Source organism: Typha angustifolia, chromosome 8 (genome assembly GCF_048772165.1).
Source record: "Typha angustifolia cultivar Huaian chromosome 8, ASM4877216v1, whole genome shotgun sequence".
Classification (NCBI taxonomy): Eukaryota; Viridiplantae; Streptophyta; class Magnoliopsida; order Poales; family Typhaceae; genus Typha; species Typha angustifolia.
This window is the reverse complement of record NC_133246.1, coordinates 14,730,894-14,747,979: the sequence shown is the minus strand read 5'-3', so window position 1 is coordinate 14,747,979 and position 17,086 is coordinate 14,730,894. Positions and strand designations below refer to the sequence as shown.

General features: G+C 37.4%; 4 protein-coding genes across 6 annotated transcripts; 1 reads left to right on the top strand and 3 right to left on the bottom strand.

The window, feature by feature from the left end:
• Positions 1-1,581: 1,581 nt before the first annotated feature.
• LOC140764291 (uncharacterized) lies at positions 1,582-6,097 on the top strand. Its single transcript, XM_073102771.1, has 8 exons — positions 1,582-2,826; positions 2,953-3,527; positions 3,619-3,699; positions 3,848-3,964; positions 4,230-4,295; positions 4,778-4,843; positions 5,026-5,085; positions 5,632-6,097. Exons 1-8 carry the CDS (start codon positions 2,748-2,750, stop codon positions 5,797-5,799), a joined length of 1,212 nt encoding a protein of 403 aa, XP_072958872.1. The 5' UTR covers positions 1,582-2,747; the 3' UTR covers positions 5,800-6,097.
• Positions 6,098-6,401: 304 nt separating this feature from the next.
• LOC140765065 (uncharacterized) lies at positions 6,402-11,481 on the bottom strand (the record flags this gene model as incomplete). The annotated part of the gene is made up of 2 exons (XM_073103982.1): positions 6,402-6,732; positions 11,015-11,481. Coding segments are annotated over 2 exons (798 nt in total), but the record flags the coding sequence as incomplete, so codon positions are not given.
• LOC140764292 (glucan endo-1,3-beta-glucosidase 14-like) lies at positions 7,336-11,061 on the bottom strand. The gene is made up of 3 exons (XM_073102772.1): positions 10,893-11,061; positions 9,009-10,042; positions 7,336-7,650 (listed from the first exon to the last, which is right to left on the bottom strand). The coding sequence occupies exons 1-3, from the start codon at positions 10,960-10,962 to the stop codon at positions 7,564-7,566; spliced, it is 1,191 nt and encodes a 396-aa protein (XP_072958873.1). The 5' UTR covers positions 10,963-11,061; the 3' UTR covers positions 7,336-7,563.
• Positions 11,482-12,629: 1,148 nt separating the features above from the next.
• LOC140764290 (uncharacterized) lies at positions 12,630-17,086 on the bottom strand. 3 transcript variants are annotated; one of them, XM_073102768.1, is made up of 9 exons: positions 16,861-17,086; positions 16,667-16,713; positions 16,069-16,238; positions 15,398-15,584; positions 14,979-15,281; positions 14,799-14,879; positions 13,848-14,348; positions 13,204-13,655; positions 12,630-13,073 (listed from the first exon to the last, which is right to left on the bottom strand). In XM_073102768.1, exons 1-8 carry the CDS (start codon positions 17,021-17,023, stop codon positions 13,206-13,208), a joined length of 1,902 nt encoding a protein of 633 aa, XP_072958869.1. In that variant the 5' UTR covers positions 17,024-17,086; the 3' UTR covers positions 12,630-13,073; positions 13,204-13,205. The 3 variants fall into 3 exon arrangements, with proteins under 3 accessions (XP_072958869.1, XP_072958870.1, XP_072958871.1); XM_073102769.1 differs by having other exon boundaries at positions 12,630-13,655; positions 14,979-15,275; XM_073102770.1 differs by having other exon boundaries at positions 12,630-13,655; positions 16,069-16,232.

Genomic DNA, 17,086 nt, shown 5'->3' with positions numbered 1-17,086 from the left:
ATATGATCAAGAATAATTTATCAATTATTGAAATAAGGCATGACATCAAACTCTTCTTTCACAAGAGACGTTCTTAGATAAGAAGAAGAAGAAAACCCCATGCTTTGATAGGACAGGATAATTTTATCCTACATATGTGAATAAGTAATTTATTATTTACAAGCGAAATCCAAGACAATCATATTATAGTCCTCTAATTTTGAATCTTTAGAAATCAATATTAACAATCTCAACAAGAAATAGAAGTGAAAGGAGATTAAACCAAAATTGTAATGTTGTGAGTTGCACTTGAAGGATTGTTATAGGATCACATGCTTTTACTTAATTACATGAGACTCTTGATGTTGTCACTTAGATTGCATATAGATTGGCAAACTACAGATCTCAAACAAGATAGCAAATTTCTAATGAGATTAGTGTATAAAAAAATATCCAAACCTCTTTATATTATGTAAATCTATAGATAAATAAAAATCTATAGATCTAGGTCTAGGTAAATTCTTTTTTCCAAACTCCATTAATTAAATCATGATCGGATCATGTGATCAATGTAACAAAAAGATCACTCATTTGATTGCGATTGTAAATATAGCGTGATATCTAAATTTTGCAGAACAAATGAGAAAACAAAAATCTGTGAATATGAAACTAGTAATAATCAAAGATACCTACCAAAATACTATGTCGCGCCTTCAAGCTAGAGATTTTTGTTGTTATATTGACCACAAGAGCATCGCCCTTCTTGCTAACTGGGAGGCCTTGAAGGAATGAAATATGAAACTCGTTTTTCGGGGAAGCAAGGTATGAGTGTCGATTTTATATAAATCCTGAGCAATTTAAGGAAAGTTCTTCTATGTTGTATATCTTTTCTTTTTATTATAGATACAGTGACTCGTCTCGCGCTCCTACATCGTTATCTTGTAGGATACTACTATTAGATACGGACATACCATTAAGATATACTACGCGGTAGTTCATGTATATACTATGTAGTATTTTTTAATTAGATAATGAACCAATGTGCGTGACATAATTAGTATTTTTTGCCCTCCATTTGTTTTAGAGTCTAGAGTAGCCAACCATGCATCACAAAGTAGCATGATTTTAGAAAAAGAATCCCTCTTCTAAATTCTAATCTCATTTTTCACAGTGGAGCAACTCAATAGGAATTATTCCTACTACCATCATCAATGAAGTAATTAAATACATTCAACCCCGCTTCCCAAGTTCTCATCACTACAATTCAATTATTACCTTTAAAATTTATCTCTATCATCCCTCCTCTTTCTTTTCTCCCCCGTTGCCACAACAGTAATCAATTCTATGCTTAGAATCGCCGGAAGGTAGAAATTCTACACCGTACGACATTGAATATGAAACGGAGTCGGGTGGTTTTGGTGGAGCTCCGATAGCTAATCCGGATTTCTCGGCCGGCTCGTGCCTCCGAGAAGAAGCAGGGGCAAATCAGTCAATTCCATCGCCTCTTTCTCTGTACGTACCGTACTCGCGCCATCGCTCTTTTCTTGGCTTCTCGTGCTCGAAGGAGACAAAGCCGCCTTTTCCCATCTCCCCGTCGTAAGAAGAAGACATCTCTCCATCTTCCAATCTCTCGTTTTGATTCTTGAAATATTTTACGCAATCAATCTATCTCTTTTTGTTGCTAATATTTTGCATTTAGTCTTTTTTGTTTCAATTATGGAAGTCGTGGACTCACTCACTCATATATTTGGGTATTTTTGGTCCTTTTTTTTCTGGTACAGATTGAGTTAGGTATTTTAATGCTATTTCATGGAGTACTACCTAGATAGGAACATTTTGGAATAGTATCTTCGAGCCATCTCTGAAACGTGGATGTGCTAGGGATTGCTTTCACTGCTATACCGCGAAGAACTTATTGGTTTTTTATGTGCTTTTTGATGTGGATCAAATATAGTCGTTTGTTAAGTATTCATTTCTTTTTTCTCCCTGTTTAATTTGATGATTAGTGCACGTAAAGATTCACCATCGGTATGCTATTTCCAGTCTTATGCTGTCATTCTGTAAGAAACAAGCAAAAGAAGACAAAAAAATACTAGTGTGTTATAACTCCTGTTAGATTTTTTCTAGGCGACAATCTAGATAGTTTAGGATTTTAAATTCTTCGAGAGGATCTACATGCCCTTATCTACTTGTAATATTATAGCTACATAGAATTTCTCCGAATCCAAAACGAAATATCCTTTTTTTTTCTTTGAAATCTACCGCTAACTTAATGCATTATGGGAATTTCAAAAATTGATCTTTATATTGCTCTGTCATATCTGCCCTTGGAAGTTGCATATCACATAAAAGCTATTGTACAATAGTTTGCTACATGAATCTATCTTCCTGTTCTGCCTAACTGCATTTTGGATATAATTTAATTACAGTACAGGGTATACTTTTTAGCATTTTGCTTGATGATCCCAATGAGAACATTCAACATACTCTGTACATGTCTTCAACTGTCTGTTTGGAGACAGTATTGGCATTTCAGAACCAGGGTTCGATGTAGACCATATGACTCATAATAATTAAGAGGCCCAAAGTGACCTTGATTTCTGAAGTTTAGGAAGACCCAGAAATTACCTTTACATCTTGGAAAATTTACATATGTCTAGTGCCAGAATGTAATAGGAGCAATAAGGATAGTAGAGATCCCAACTGTGCCTAACTTGGTGTATTGAGGGCCTGTAAATTTCTCCTCCTCAGGTTCTTCAGTTAAGTTGATGTTGGTACATGGCAACTTGATATTACTGTTGATATATCCATTGGATTGCAAGCACTGTGAGCTGAAAACTTTATTTGGTATTGCTGTTTCTAATTTAATAATTGAGAAAATAACTGTCAAATTATATATGTCCTTATTTTCAATAATATATCAGCAAAATTTTCCAAACTTTTGAGTTATTCTTTCTAACCCACGAAATGCAGATCGCGTGATTATCAGTGCTTTGAAACATTCTTCCATGGATACTTCCTCTGAAACAAGTAGTAGCAGCATGGAGCCTCGTATGCCAAAGCAATTAAATGAGATTTGTAGTTTGCAGAAACTTCAGGATCAATATAGAGAGACACCAGTAAATCTTGTTTATGCCTTGCGAAATGGAAGGACTGTTACTCAACATGATTTATCACCTCAGAACTGTCGCCTTCCACTTTGTGACAAACATGTTAATGTTGTGCCCACTAGTACTATGTCGAGTGCAAGACCACTGCATAACGTTGCTCTTGCTGATAGACCTGGGGTTAATCTAGCTATCACTAACTTGGATGCTGAAAAAGGGTTCTATAATTTTCAGATGAACAATCAGTTAGACAAATCAAGTTTGTTTCCAAATCCTTTAGGAGAACTGTTGAACCACTCATCCAGTACTGACATCAGTGCCTCCTGGGCAAATGCCCTTGTCCCTGTACAGAGTAGTAACAATACAGAAATTGTAAGTAGTTTCCAAATGACCTTACATCACGTAGAGAAGAACAAACTTGAAGCTTATACAGCTCCAATGGTATGGCTGCTTACAACATTGTACATTACTTCATCAAGTAGGTCATACTTGGTGCCCACAATCTTGATCTTGAAATTCTCTGAATATACAGGCTGGACATATAATGTCAGTTACTGAAGCAGAATCATCAACAAGCATGTCTAATGATGGTGTAAATGAAATTCTGCCAGAGGTGATTCATTAGTTGTTGCATATTTATGTAAATGCATGTAATGTAAGACGCGAATTGACTTAATTTTACTCATGAAACTATCTGTGCTGAAGAAAACTTTTGTGCTAAGTTGCTGCTTTATGACCCAATCATTTCTTTCACTCAACAGAATCATGCCTTGACCAAAAGAAAGTCAGGTGAAGATATCTTTAACCCAGCCAAAACTATTTCAAAAGTAATGGTTTGCTCTGAAGAAGGAAGAATCCAAAGTTGTGCAAGAAAAAGGGTAAATATGCCTATGCTCAAGATTTATATTTTAATACAGTTTTACAAAATTGGCCTATCATAGCTAAATTAAATTCTTTCATTTCAGTTTTTCTAGTTAAGATGTTGAGGATGCATTTTGCAAATGAGATTATGCACATTGTTATTTGATCAGTTCTTATATTCTAATGTCTTTGATCATTTTGCAAATGAGTTTACTTTATCAACTGTTACTGACTTTCCATTCTCTTATGATCTTATCCTTCTCCTTAATCTACTGGTTGCAGCTCAGCCGAGCGAGGATTTCTGAGGGAATTAAAGCACTTCAAAGCAGCTTGCAATGTCCAGAGAAGGTAGGTACATGCTCTACTAAATCTTTCATGCTTATTGTTTGTTCTGGAAAAGCATACAACATGCCACTAAAGCTTTGGATACCACATCTTTCCTTTGAAAGTGCAGGCACAGTAGTGTTGAATATTGCTTCTTTAAAGGAGCGTGATTTTAGGATCATTGTAAATATTGAGTTGACTGTTCTCTTTGCAGGGTGAAGTGCTCCAAAGTGCACCTCATTTTAATTTTGGCTTGTAGTTTCTCTTCTCAGGCGAGAACTTAGGAATCACAGTATCATATTGCACTATCAAATATCTTGCTTAATGTGTGCTGGTCTGAGAGGACCTTATATAGGTCATTGATAAGAATATTCCTGTAAAGTTTTGCTTACATGAGAGAGCTAGAACTGTGTGAGGAGAAAAATATGCATTAGAAATATGTATAATCACTTTGTAGGTACATCTTGCTTTACTTGCTTACTGTGTTGTGGCATACATTCATGTAGAGTAACAAAGAAGCTGTCTTGGACGACGTCATTGACTACATCAAGTTTTTGAAACTTAAGCTCAAAGTAAGTGATGTTTCACCAGCAATTGTTGTAGTTTTCTACTTGCAAGTACAAAAGAGCACCTTGCTCAAAATATTCTCTACAGTGCATAGCATTGCTAAGTGCGTACCTATTAAAATTGGTTAAACTTATGCAGTTTAACGCTATTGGATTTGAAACTTGTTTTTATCTTAATCAAATTTCAGGCACTGAGTCAGAACCGCTTAATTGATGAAGCTAATGGTTATCCCTTTGTTCATTTTGAGGTACCATAGCATTATGTTTTCATTATTCTTTCAAACGTAGGAAGGAAATCAATGTGATAGATGGTTAATTTACCTTGTACTCGCAGCGGTTATATGGAATGGCTGAATGATGTGCTGTATTTATTCAAAAAATGCTCTTTATATTTGGAATTTAATGCAAACTGTAATATTCTTCAGATATATATGCAAAATTGAAAAGCTGATAGGGCTTTAACATGAATAGAAAAACAAAAAACAAAGTCCTACATACATGGATTTGCAATTTCTCATTACTATCTATAAGAACTACTTTTCACTTAAACAACCAAAATAGTACATCTTTATTTGGCTTACTGTGCTACTTTCATGTTGACAAAGAGGTACGAGACTGCACCATTTAAGAAATGTTTCTTTTATTATCTGCTCCTCTAATTACATAATGTAAACTCTAGAGCGAAACTCATGCGAGTTGCAAATGATTTTTTGTTGTTAATCCCTTTGGGATACATCTTGTAGGTTATGGTAAATTAAGTGCGTAAACCTGATATATATGTATACTCTTTTCAGGGTTATGGACACTATTTGCTCCATCCGCAGATGTCTGATGAACCGCTTGAAGAAATGATGGGCCAACTGATGGATTCAAATATGCAAGCTGCAAATGAGCTGTTTGAGAGCAAAGGACTGTCTATCTTACCCATGGAATTGGCATATTCTCTTCTCCTTACCAATTAAAATTTACTTCCGGTGCTCCATGCCACTCGGCTGGCTAATTTGATTTGTAAACAACCTACTTTAGCGAGTTTTTTTGAATTCAAGTTGGACATCAGCAAACCCCAGCAAGATAAAAGAGTTATACAAATTCAGGATGGTGAATTGGATGCTTTCAAACTGTTGACATATCTTAGACTGATCGAACTTACAAGTATTGCTGTGTAAAAACCAGGTAGCACGACGATGTTTTGATTAGAATTTCGGATGTTTAGATTCCTGCAGCATTCATTCTGTTCTCTTACAGACACTTCCATATTGAGGTGCACTTTTGCTCAATGGAGCATAAAGGAGCATATGTTGTTGACTTTTTTTTCCTTTATAAAAATGGGAAAATAAAAACGGAGTTATTATTAGTTAAATAAATAAGATTTACGAGTTACATATACCTGAAAAAGATCTCCAAATAAATCAGAGCTTATTTCTTTTCTTCCACATCCCAGCTATGAAATTATAAATTCACCCGCGATATTAGAACGCAAACCCACCACGATTTTGACGTTGACTAACAACAACGTAAATCTAGCTCGACATATGTGATGGTCAACTCCACGGTCCCCATATAGCTAATAAGTCGCCCTACACTTGTACCTAATCCTGCAGGCCCTCCCAATTTGCATAACGTACTTGTGCCTTGGCCTGGTAAGAAACAAAGGCAGATGAAGTAATGCCTCACATACACAGCTCCTGTCCACCTGCCTGACCCATCTGCAACAGTCTCTATACGAGCGTGGCTGCAACGCAAATCCATCTTGATCGTGATGGTGACCACCTCTGTGATGATGGCCATGATGACTGTGCTCGTGCTCATCCTCATCCTCATTCTCATCATCATCAACATCATCGTCGTTATCGTTGTCGTCCTGTAAGGTCACATTCACTGCGGCCTTAGAGGTCCTAGATAATGGTGGTAAGATTGCACACGCTTGGTTTGCCAGTGAAAACTGGGTGAGGCAATAGGCAGTGCTGGTTTGTGCATGGACTGCAGTATGCAGGAGAGAGGATAAGAGAAAGATGACGAGGGCCAACGACTGGGGTGTTGCTCTATCCATCGATTGAGTTGGAAAAGAGGTAGTTGTGATGATGTTTATAATTTCATGTTCATTCTTGTGCTATTTATTGATACAGAGCTTAGTAGGAATGCCGTCGTCTGGTGTTCATCCGCATGCTCTTTGTGCCAAGAGGTGATAGAGTAGGCAAAAGTTAGAATTTAGGTAACTCATGCTTGAAGAATGAGACCAAGATCATGCTCTTTAGATGGTTTTCATCTCAAGTGTAGGTGAGAAGTTGGTAGGATTGATTATAAAGAATAATATATGTATTAACTCCTTTGTTTCTAATACAAGTTCCTAGCTACCTTTTAGTTGCCTGGGACAATTTGGAACAATCCGGTTTGTAAGCAGACATATTTTGTTTAATCCTTTCAAGCTGCATTTGCCACTACATCAGTAGGCACTTCACAGGCATTATAAACCAATAGAAATCGATCTCTTGTATTCAATTATTAGTGTAAGAAAACCCATATACAAGAAAGTATTATCCAAATTTTGATAAACATTCCTTTATGACAAAGATGCATCAAAGAATCAGTGGTTCTGTGTATAACTTCCAGTATGAAAGCACCTAATTATGAATCGCTACTGCACAAATGGTGACAACAGAGCTTGAGAACAGATAGAGCAAATAATAGCCTTCGTTGTGCAGAAGACATGACACAGAGTTGGCAGATCAAGTTGCCAAAGCTAGAAAAAGGGCAATAGCACAGGATATGAGAGTTGCGGTGTAAGGCATAAACCAACCATGAGCTCGAATAAGCTGCAACAGATCAACAGTAAGAAAGAGTGAGTCTAAGATTCTTCTCAAAAGAAAAAAAAAAAGGAAGGAAGAAAGAAAGAGTTAGTCTGAGTTGACAGGATACTGCTATACAAAGATACAAAAGAAGATACAGACTGAAATTTTCCATGCGAAACTCATCCAAGTAAGAGTGACATGATAACTAAAAGAATGAGTAACTGACATATTTTTTTCTACTCTGCTGAAAACTGCAGTTATTTGTGTTCTTGGTCACTGGTAGTTTTATCAGTGCATTAGAATACGCATTATTCCAAAAATCTGAATTTTTGTTTAAAAAACAGGGTACCATGAAGATCGGACTGAATTGTGAAACCCTATAAACCATCTCACGAGTGTCCAAATGGGTCTTCAGACTAGAAGGTAGGACTATGTCTCCATCCATTTTTTCTTGATCCTTACTATTTTCTTCTATAGAACAGCAAAAAGGTAATAGGGTCTAGACCTTCAAATTCGTAACCCTTTAGTTCCACCATCTTGTAGGATACCTGTTCTCGTCTTTAATCACTAAGAAGAATAAGGAAGGCTTGTTCTCAAATTGTGTTAGCCTAAGTATAGAAGTACGTATGCCAACTCTAATTTATACTTGGATTAATTAGTAGATTAAGAAACAACAACTAAAGGAAAATTCATTTAGCTTTCCTGACAGATCTTATTCACTCCATAGTGAACCCACTTGATTCCAAATGAAACATTGTTTATTTCCTAACAGGAGTGTTAAGTAACTTATGTTGGTTCGTCCTCTTTCCTTCCTCAATAAACTCATTTGGTTCAACTTAACATTTGAGATTTATAGGTAGGTGCCTGCGGCAAACTCACACTAAAAGGAAAAAGATTTGTACTTTGATCAGCTTGGTTTTATTCTAGCTACCAGTTACCTTTTGCAACATGTAAGAGAAGGTATCTACAGCATAGTAACAAAGTTCTAGAACTTTATCAAGCACACAAGTAAGCAAATTAAAAGATGTTGATCAATAAGAAATTGACAATTTTCCAAACCAACACAATATTATGATGATAATTGTTAAATGCCATGATGAGAAAAAAATGGATACTTATGTCCAGAGTTCATCGATCTGCTTCCTTGAGAGAATGAGACACTGATAGTATTGTGGCAGAGTTAAAAAGGCTAATTTCATTATTTTAATACTGCGCAACAAAAAGAACATAACTTATATGCCCATTAAGTTATCTAATTGTAATTGTTTCACCAATAAAGGGCGATTAGAAATCCAAGTTTCAGGTGCAGCAAGAATATGTGTTCAAGAAACTACAATTTTCTGCTAAATAATATAAATAATGGTGAGAAGGAATTCAAATACCTTCAAGGAAAACATAGATGCAGATGAAGACTGTAGGCCTCTGAAACCAATATCATATGAAATGCTCCCATCAGCCTTGAACAGTCCAAAGTGCCTCTCAGACGTTGGCCCAGGCTTCAAATTCTCATTAAACAAGGCAAAGATATATGCCTTAACCGGAATCTTTGGTCGGAGTGGGGTCCCCTTCTTCCTTAAAAGTCGCTTACGAAGGTTGTAATTGTAAGTTCTTGCATTCTGTAATGTTGCACCTGCTTCATCTTGATCTCCACCGGAAGCCCAACCTGTCTCTGAAACTCGGACCTCCATCTTCGAATAGCCAGCAGCTTCTAAGGCTGTGTAAGCCGCATCAACTTGAGCATCAAACATGTTATCATAATGCAGATTGGTTTTTGCATCATATATTCCAGCGTTTGACTGAAAGAGAGCATATTTTATGTCGATATGCTCCGGGTCACTTTTGTAAGCCAAAAATGGATATGCATTGATATAGAAGGGAGTGCCAGTATGTGAAAATAGATCCAAAATTGGCTTCAGATTGACCAGGACGTCTTCTTTAAAAGTGCATGATGATGGAGGATAAGAATTGGCAAAAACAGCCTCTGAATGAGGTGTCGACACCTCAATAATGTTATCCAATTGGAGAATCTTGGTGGCATTATATACATTCTTAATAGCACCGAACAGAGCTTCTGCTAAATCCTGATCTGCCCCTCCCAGTACTTCATTCCCTACAGCAATTCCCCGGATATGTGTATCAGGTAGAAATGGCTGCACATTTTCCTTAAGCCAGTCGACTGCCCGGTCTTCATTCACACTCATATCTTTCACATATTCATTAGGAATTGCGACAACCAGTTCGAGCCCAGAACCTTTAAATGCATTAAGAACACTATGATCTGCATCAAAGATTTTGACATTCTTTATTTTAGCTAATTTCAGAAGTTTGACCACACTTTCAGGAGGAGGAATGTTGTCAGCTATCCTGCCATAGTTTATCCCATACGTTCCAACGAATGCCTGAACTGTCACAGTGTCTGTGCAGCAGAGAGAAATTATACTCAATCCATATCTGAGAAGTTTATCTATATCTAATTCTAGCAAGATGTATCATAAATTTCTTCAACAAAATTTCATCTGCACATCGACAATTACTTGAAAAAAGAAATGCTAGCCTACTAGTCGGCATAATATCAGAAAGAAAAGAGGAGAATCAGATGGCAGAGAGGTTCTAACAAATGAAAAAGAAAACTATACATAAAACACTGCAATTCATAAGTTTCTTAATAGTTGCAATCGGACATAGTGGCAGCCATACAAGTCTCCTTCAAACACTTTAGATAAGATACATATAGATAATTGATTATTGTCGTGGTTAATTTAATTATTCACAAAAATAGAACACAAAAAATGATTCTTAATATATTTAACAATAAGCATAGAAAAGGATTAGAAATGACATACAACTGACTCTTCCAAGTAAGAAGGCGTTAGGATTAGCCAGATAATGCAAAAATTTGACTATTGTGTTGGATGCAGTCGGTTGAGGAGCCAGGAAAGAATATATTATCCATGGCAAGCGGTTAAAGAAGAGAAGAAAGGAAGGCTAGAAGAAGCAGAAAGTCAAGCAGCAACTAAGACATTCAAGATATGACCTTTTCAGAGTTGTGATCAAATTTAAGAGAAAGATATAAATTGTTCGCCAAATTACCTAACAACTCAAGCTTTCAAGTCAATTGCTGATCCAAATATGTTATGTAACATCGCTTTATAGGTTAAAATGTCTATTTCCTAATTAAAGGCGAAAGCTTTCAGGTAAATTCGTTATCTAACAATAAAAATTCAACTAAGAAGATATGGATTCTTAGTCCGGTAGGATTCTCATACCACGAAAGGGAAGTGCGAGGAGGCAGAAGGAGAGGAGGAGGAACCGAGTCCTGACGCAGGGATGAAGCATCTTCTTCTTCTTCTTCTCCTTATTCTTCTTCTTCTTCTTCTTCGTCTATTACCGGCGTCGGAGGAGGAGGAAGAGAGAGTGGGGGATGAGAAGAAAAAGAAGACGACGAAGAAGAAGAAGTATAGAACGAGAGGATTCCAAGTCCATCAACCTTGGGTAATACAGTGGTGGGGAGAAGTATTGCTTGCTTCGAATTCTAAACCTCAGGAGAAAGGAAACCCAATAAATTCTAAACCCCCAAACCACCTCCAAGTTCAAGAGAGGTGGCGAGGAGGACGAAGAGAGAGAATGGAATCGATTCCTCTCTCGTTGCTTGGCGAAGCGAACAAGGCACCGGGGTGCCCCAGTCACCGGGCCAACCTCTTCGTCGTGCATCGGACAGTTTCCTCCACTTCCATCTCTCTCTCTCTCTCTCTCTCTCTCTCTCTCTCTCTCTCTCTCTCTCTCTCTCTCTCTCTCTCTCTCTCTCTCTCTCTCTCTCTCGTCCTCCCTTTGACTTCCTTCTTTTTCTACCTTCAGTCAGAGCTAGAGCAATGGTGGCTCTGTGTATATTATGTGCATTTTACACCCAACTTTAGTGGTAATTGATTACTTTCCATATAAAACCCTCTATTTTAGAGAATTTTTGATACAATGCCTTTTCTTCGACCAAAATGAGGCGTTAAATTAAACGGAATCTGAAATTTCTTCAAAAGCCAGGGTCCTACGTGCTAATTTTTCCAGTAATTAAAAAAGCAGGCGACGCCTATGGCAAGGAAAGAAGCACGAAGATGGAGAGGAGAGAGAAGAAAAGCTGACCACGGACCAACTGCGGCCCCCACAGAATCATGTCCAGCTCATATATGGGCCCGGCCCAAAAGTTCGACGTTAGGCCCCAACGCTCTACGACCAATACCTTGGCCTCTTTCGTTGGTTGGAGTAAGGGTTATCCGTGATAAGCTCTCATTTGTTTTCAAAATTCCTTGCCACATAAGATAAAGATATCTTTATCCCAGATTTTATTGCGGATAAGAAACTTAAAAGATATCTCTACCCATGTATCCCAACTTTTAAAATTACCTACCTCTACTAAAAAAACTAAATTACCAAATTATAATGTGATTATGATATTTATAGTGACTATATATATATATATAATATATTCAAATATATTATCAAGTTATAATATAATTATAATACGATATATTATAACATGTTTTGCACTGGAATTGTTTTGGTATGGAACGTCCGATACTATTTGTGAATTCTGTATTATGTAAAATATTTTTAGTTCAGAAATTTTAAAGCAATTATGATATAAAAATTATAATAGTTATATAAAATAAAATTAACACTTAACATATTTTAAATCAATTTCCTATCTTTCTCAAAAACATTATAAAAAGTAATAAATATTAACTTACATGAAACTAGAAAAAAATCACATCAAATGCCATCTTATTTCATACTTTTTATCAAACACTTATCATTTTTTCTACAATCAAACACCTCATAAAAAAATATTAAAAAAATTCATTTATCTCGAGATAAATCTTTATTTTATTTCAATCCAAGTTTTTTTTTAAAATAAAAACACGATAGAGGTGAGTGAAAACATTGTACTGTATAATTTGAGCGTACAGAAAGGCGAAAAAAAAGATGCAAACAATGGATCAACAAATACTGGAAAAACAAAGTAAAAGAATCACCTATTTTTCTTCCTTCTGATATTTGGTACATCAGGAGGAACGTGCTCCTGAAGTTTGAAGATATCCTTACAGATTATTAATATCTCAAGTGAGTTCATGGTAAGATCACCACTACAACAACAATAACCGAGCATTCTCAAAACAACTATCCATCAGAAAAAACTTCACAAGATATCCAATAGCAGAAGCATTCTCGTACTCCAGATATGATGTTTTATCTCCCCACAAGATCCCAGCAGAACTGGAATGTTTTATCTCCTCCAGAATGATTTGCATGCATATCAGGATCACCGTCATCAGCAAAAATGCATTAAGTAAAAGATTCCTCCTGCTGCCTGTGCAATGAATCCTGATATGATGTGTATCGCAACGAAGGCCTTTCGCAGCATCTTATGATGAAGGGGATACTGTCACCATCACATACTTCACAGCCGGAAGACAACAAAGGAGCACAAAGACAGAAAAAGTGAGCATATTTGAACTTCCAGTTGATATCTCGCAAGTACCCAACTCCTAGTTTGCAAGGTAAGCATTTAGGCAGAAGGTATGGTACCTTCAATAGCAAGTAGCATCATGGCCAACTAAGCTGAAAGATAAGCTGCGCTTCTCATCAGATCCAAACTTGAATTTTGGGGTTGTCATGTCAGTAATCAAAGAATTGCTAACAGAACCAAATGAGAAAACAAGCCGACTGCCAGATCTAGATGAGCCAAAATTGAATGTCGGAATATCTTCATCACTGCTGCTGGCCATATTATTTGCTGCTGGTTGTGAAGTGATGGTAGGAGTTGGTGGTTCAGTAAGGGCATTTGAGGCCACAGGAATAGGAAATGTGAAGCTGAAACTGCTGGTAATTATCTCAGAGGGCTTTGAACTGGATATGGAAGTCGAGACTAATTTACAACCAGAATGAGGAAAAGAATTGGATAAGTGAGACACCTCGGACCCAGTTTTACTGTTGTCTAACCCCAGTGTTGTTTCCTTACTGGAACTGCTTACCCAACCCTGCAAAGGAAATTATGTGCCTTTAGCAAGTGTGTATCTTCTAAATTTGATGCCTGTCACATATATGATCACTGTCCAATGAAACATGCACATCCACAAATAGAATATCTTTTCATCCTAAGCAAGAAGAGTTTGTAACAGTTTGTAACTAGATTAAAAATGGTTGAGATGTGATAACCAGAAAATTGATACCTTCTTTGCATCAGCACTCTCCTGGTAACCGGTATCCTTCACAGGTAAACCGATCGGTTTGTTATCAGTAGAAGATGTAACACCAAGTAATTTGTCCTGGCTATCCATCATCGAAGTAACAGAAGCAGCCTTCACACTTGCTACATCTTTCTTCCACTCTAGCGATGCTCCCACAGGGGATGGAAGAGCTCTTTCAAGGTGCTTGAGTATTTTTTTAGCTGTTTCACTAGACTGTGGATGAACAGATGAATAACCAACAGCATATCTGGACACTTCCTTCTCTGATTCAATAGATTGGAGTTTTAATGAGATATGTTCTGATTTATCTTTTTGAAGGGTTTCCTGAGAGGTGGATAGGAATCCTTCCCATGCATCTGAACTTTCTTTTGCCAGAGAGGAAGAACCAGTGATGTCATATGAATGAGCTCCTCCAGAAGCAGTTGAATGGATTCTATGGATAGGACCAACCGATGTGAACTCATAGTCCAACGTTTTCTTCCTCTGGGCGAAACAAAGATGACACAGGAATTAGGTATATGAGTAAATAAAACGAAAATGTATGAAGAAAGGGCAGTAAATTACAAAATAGACAGTAGCAGCAGAATGGCATTTTTCATTAAAAGGCCCTTGGATAAGTCATTTTACTCTCTCATGATGCTTGTCTCTCACCTCAAAAAACCACCATTATGTGCCCACTCACCCACCCCCACTAGAGCATAGTGTTTTCCCCCTATCTTCTTGCATTTATACTGTAAGGATTCTGCATAAAGCAGTAACATAACCATAAAAGAAGACTTCTCTAACTGTTTGATAAGCTAAGGATAATTGAAAGATGCATTTTGAAAGGAATTAGAAGAACCAAATGCTTTTCTCAAATATGTCAATAGTTAATGTTTTGTCATCTTCGAACAAACATTGGAAGTTACTGGAAAAGGTAAGGTGAGCGGGTACCTTATTAGCACTTGGAAGAGGTGTTAGCTGTTGTTTCTGCCCAGCCAACAAGTCAGCCTGACTGTTACTACTCCCTCGAAACTGTAAGCATTGTAAAATAAAAAAGAAAAGAACTACAAATTTTAAAAGGTAAACCTTTAGGATTGCATGAGATTTAAAAAGTGTAAAGGAAACACAAACCTTTGAAGTAGATCTTGAAAAAATTGCACCAGAGTAAGGAGCCCTGGGGGGACTGTAAAGCCCAAGCCTTCCTCTTTTAGACTGAGGCACATGGCTTTTATTACTCTGGACAACTGCGCCTGGCCAGCATATGGGCGACTTTGTAGCTGATGAAAAAAATAATTTTGATGGAGAACTATCAGCATCAACCGGACTTTCTAACCCCTTAAAGTTTCCACCTTGAGAACCATAGTCATATGCCGAAGTTTGAGCTCTCATATAAGCTTTTGCAATTTCAACTGGTGAAGAGCCAACATTCTGTGCCTATTACATGTCAATATATCAGCAAGACATAAAATATCATCACTGCATATATGTGTAAAAAGGTTAAAAGGATAAGCCATGCATCAAGTGGATTCTCCAAGAGTGTGGATACTTACAGAGTCACAAGTCATCCAAGCTTTTGGATGGTCTGACTTCCCAGCATATTTTGTCAAAGCCATCGGACCTTCAGAAACCAATGCGTTGTCTATTGCTTTCACAGCAAACTCTCCAGCACATCTATCCTCATTATAAAGATCAGGGGTCCTTGACCGTAAAAGCTCTAACATATGCTCTGCTTCATCTCTGTAGGCAAGCAAAGTGTTTAAAATTAAATAAAAGTATGAATACATGAATAAAGTATTGTAACTTCACAACTCTCAAGTGTAACCATGTAACAATTTCTTGTTGGTTGATAGTTCTGCAGTACAAGGAGCCAAGGACTTGATGCCAGCATGGTTCTTTAATTTTAACTTGCAAAAAAGAAAAGTGAAGCTCCTATTATTTCTTTGATGAGGCTCCTTGATAAATGGATACTCAGGTAAAGTATTCTCTTCATTTAGGTAATACCAAATAATTAAATAGTCGCTTCATCAGGAAAACAACGACTCCTAGAGTGACCAATCGGTTCCGTTCTACTGAAGATCAAACTACACTTTTGTCACCACATCTTGGCTGCAGCAAGTACCAGAGTTCTTCATTCTCCCACATAGAAGCCCACAGACCCACACGGCCACACACATGCACACAGGTAGAGAGAAGACACGAGTACCGAACAACACCAACTTGCCTAGAAAACAATCTCTGCTTTAAGTACTGCTCCATTTCGGCAAGACCAGTGCAGTGATTTGTATCCTTCGGATTGCCTTTGACGAGCTGATCACCTTTGCAACCAGCAGATGGTGAGCCTACTTCAGCAGAAGCATTTGGTTCTTTTGATTCTACAAATTTATTCTGCAACTGTATAGGAAAAATTATTACACAAAACTTTGCTAATTTTACAAAAGACTAAGTTTCTTGTAAATGACATCTAATGTGAAACAGAAATCTAGAGTTATGCAATTAGGGGAAGGAAGTACTACATTGGCATAATATGGACAACAAAAAAGATAAGCACGGGCCCTAATTTTCCTCTAAATGAAATTGCAACTTATCAATACTATAGACTAGAGAGTAGGAAACTAACTTAGAAACGTAAGTTGGAAACGAAGAGGTATTAAAATACCATTTATTGCCAACTTGTATGACCAAAATCAAGCAAAAGTGGTGCAGGGAATGAAGAAAAATAAATCCAATCTGTCTAAGCTGTCATATAATCTAGATTAAGAATAAACATGCTAATAATGACGAGGTATATGCGAAAGATGTAGTAAACATAAAATCCTCACATTGGACTTCACTATAGAAACTCCTAGACGCTCCTCTTGCTTGGTTTCTGTAACGAAAAATCCAGAGAAAGTCGTGATCAGAACTTGGATCGTAGGATAAAAAAAGCACCTTTCTTGGATTGAATCCATCATCAAAGCGGACGTCAAGATGCCACCTTTCATACACTATTATGCGAGGAAATAGAGGAGCGTACCGAGGAGAGGGGTTTGATAGGGTTCATTGAGAAGCTTGGAGAGCCATCTACGCGGCGTCCCACCGTATGGCGCAGCCCGCGCCGTCCGACGCAACGATCGCCTCTCCGGCCCACCAGCGCCGCCGCGCTGTTCTCCTCCTCCTCCTCCTCCCCTCTCCTCCATTGCGGCGCCGCTCCCGAGCAATGGAGGAAAGAACAAGCTGACGAGGCGAGATAAAAGAAACTC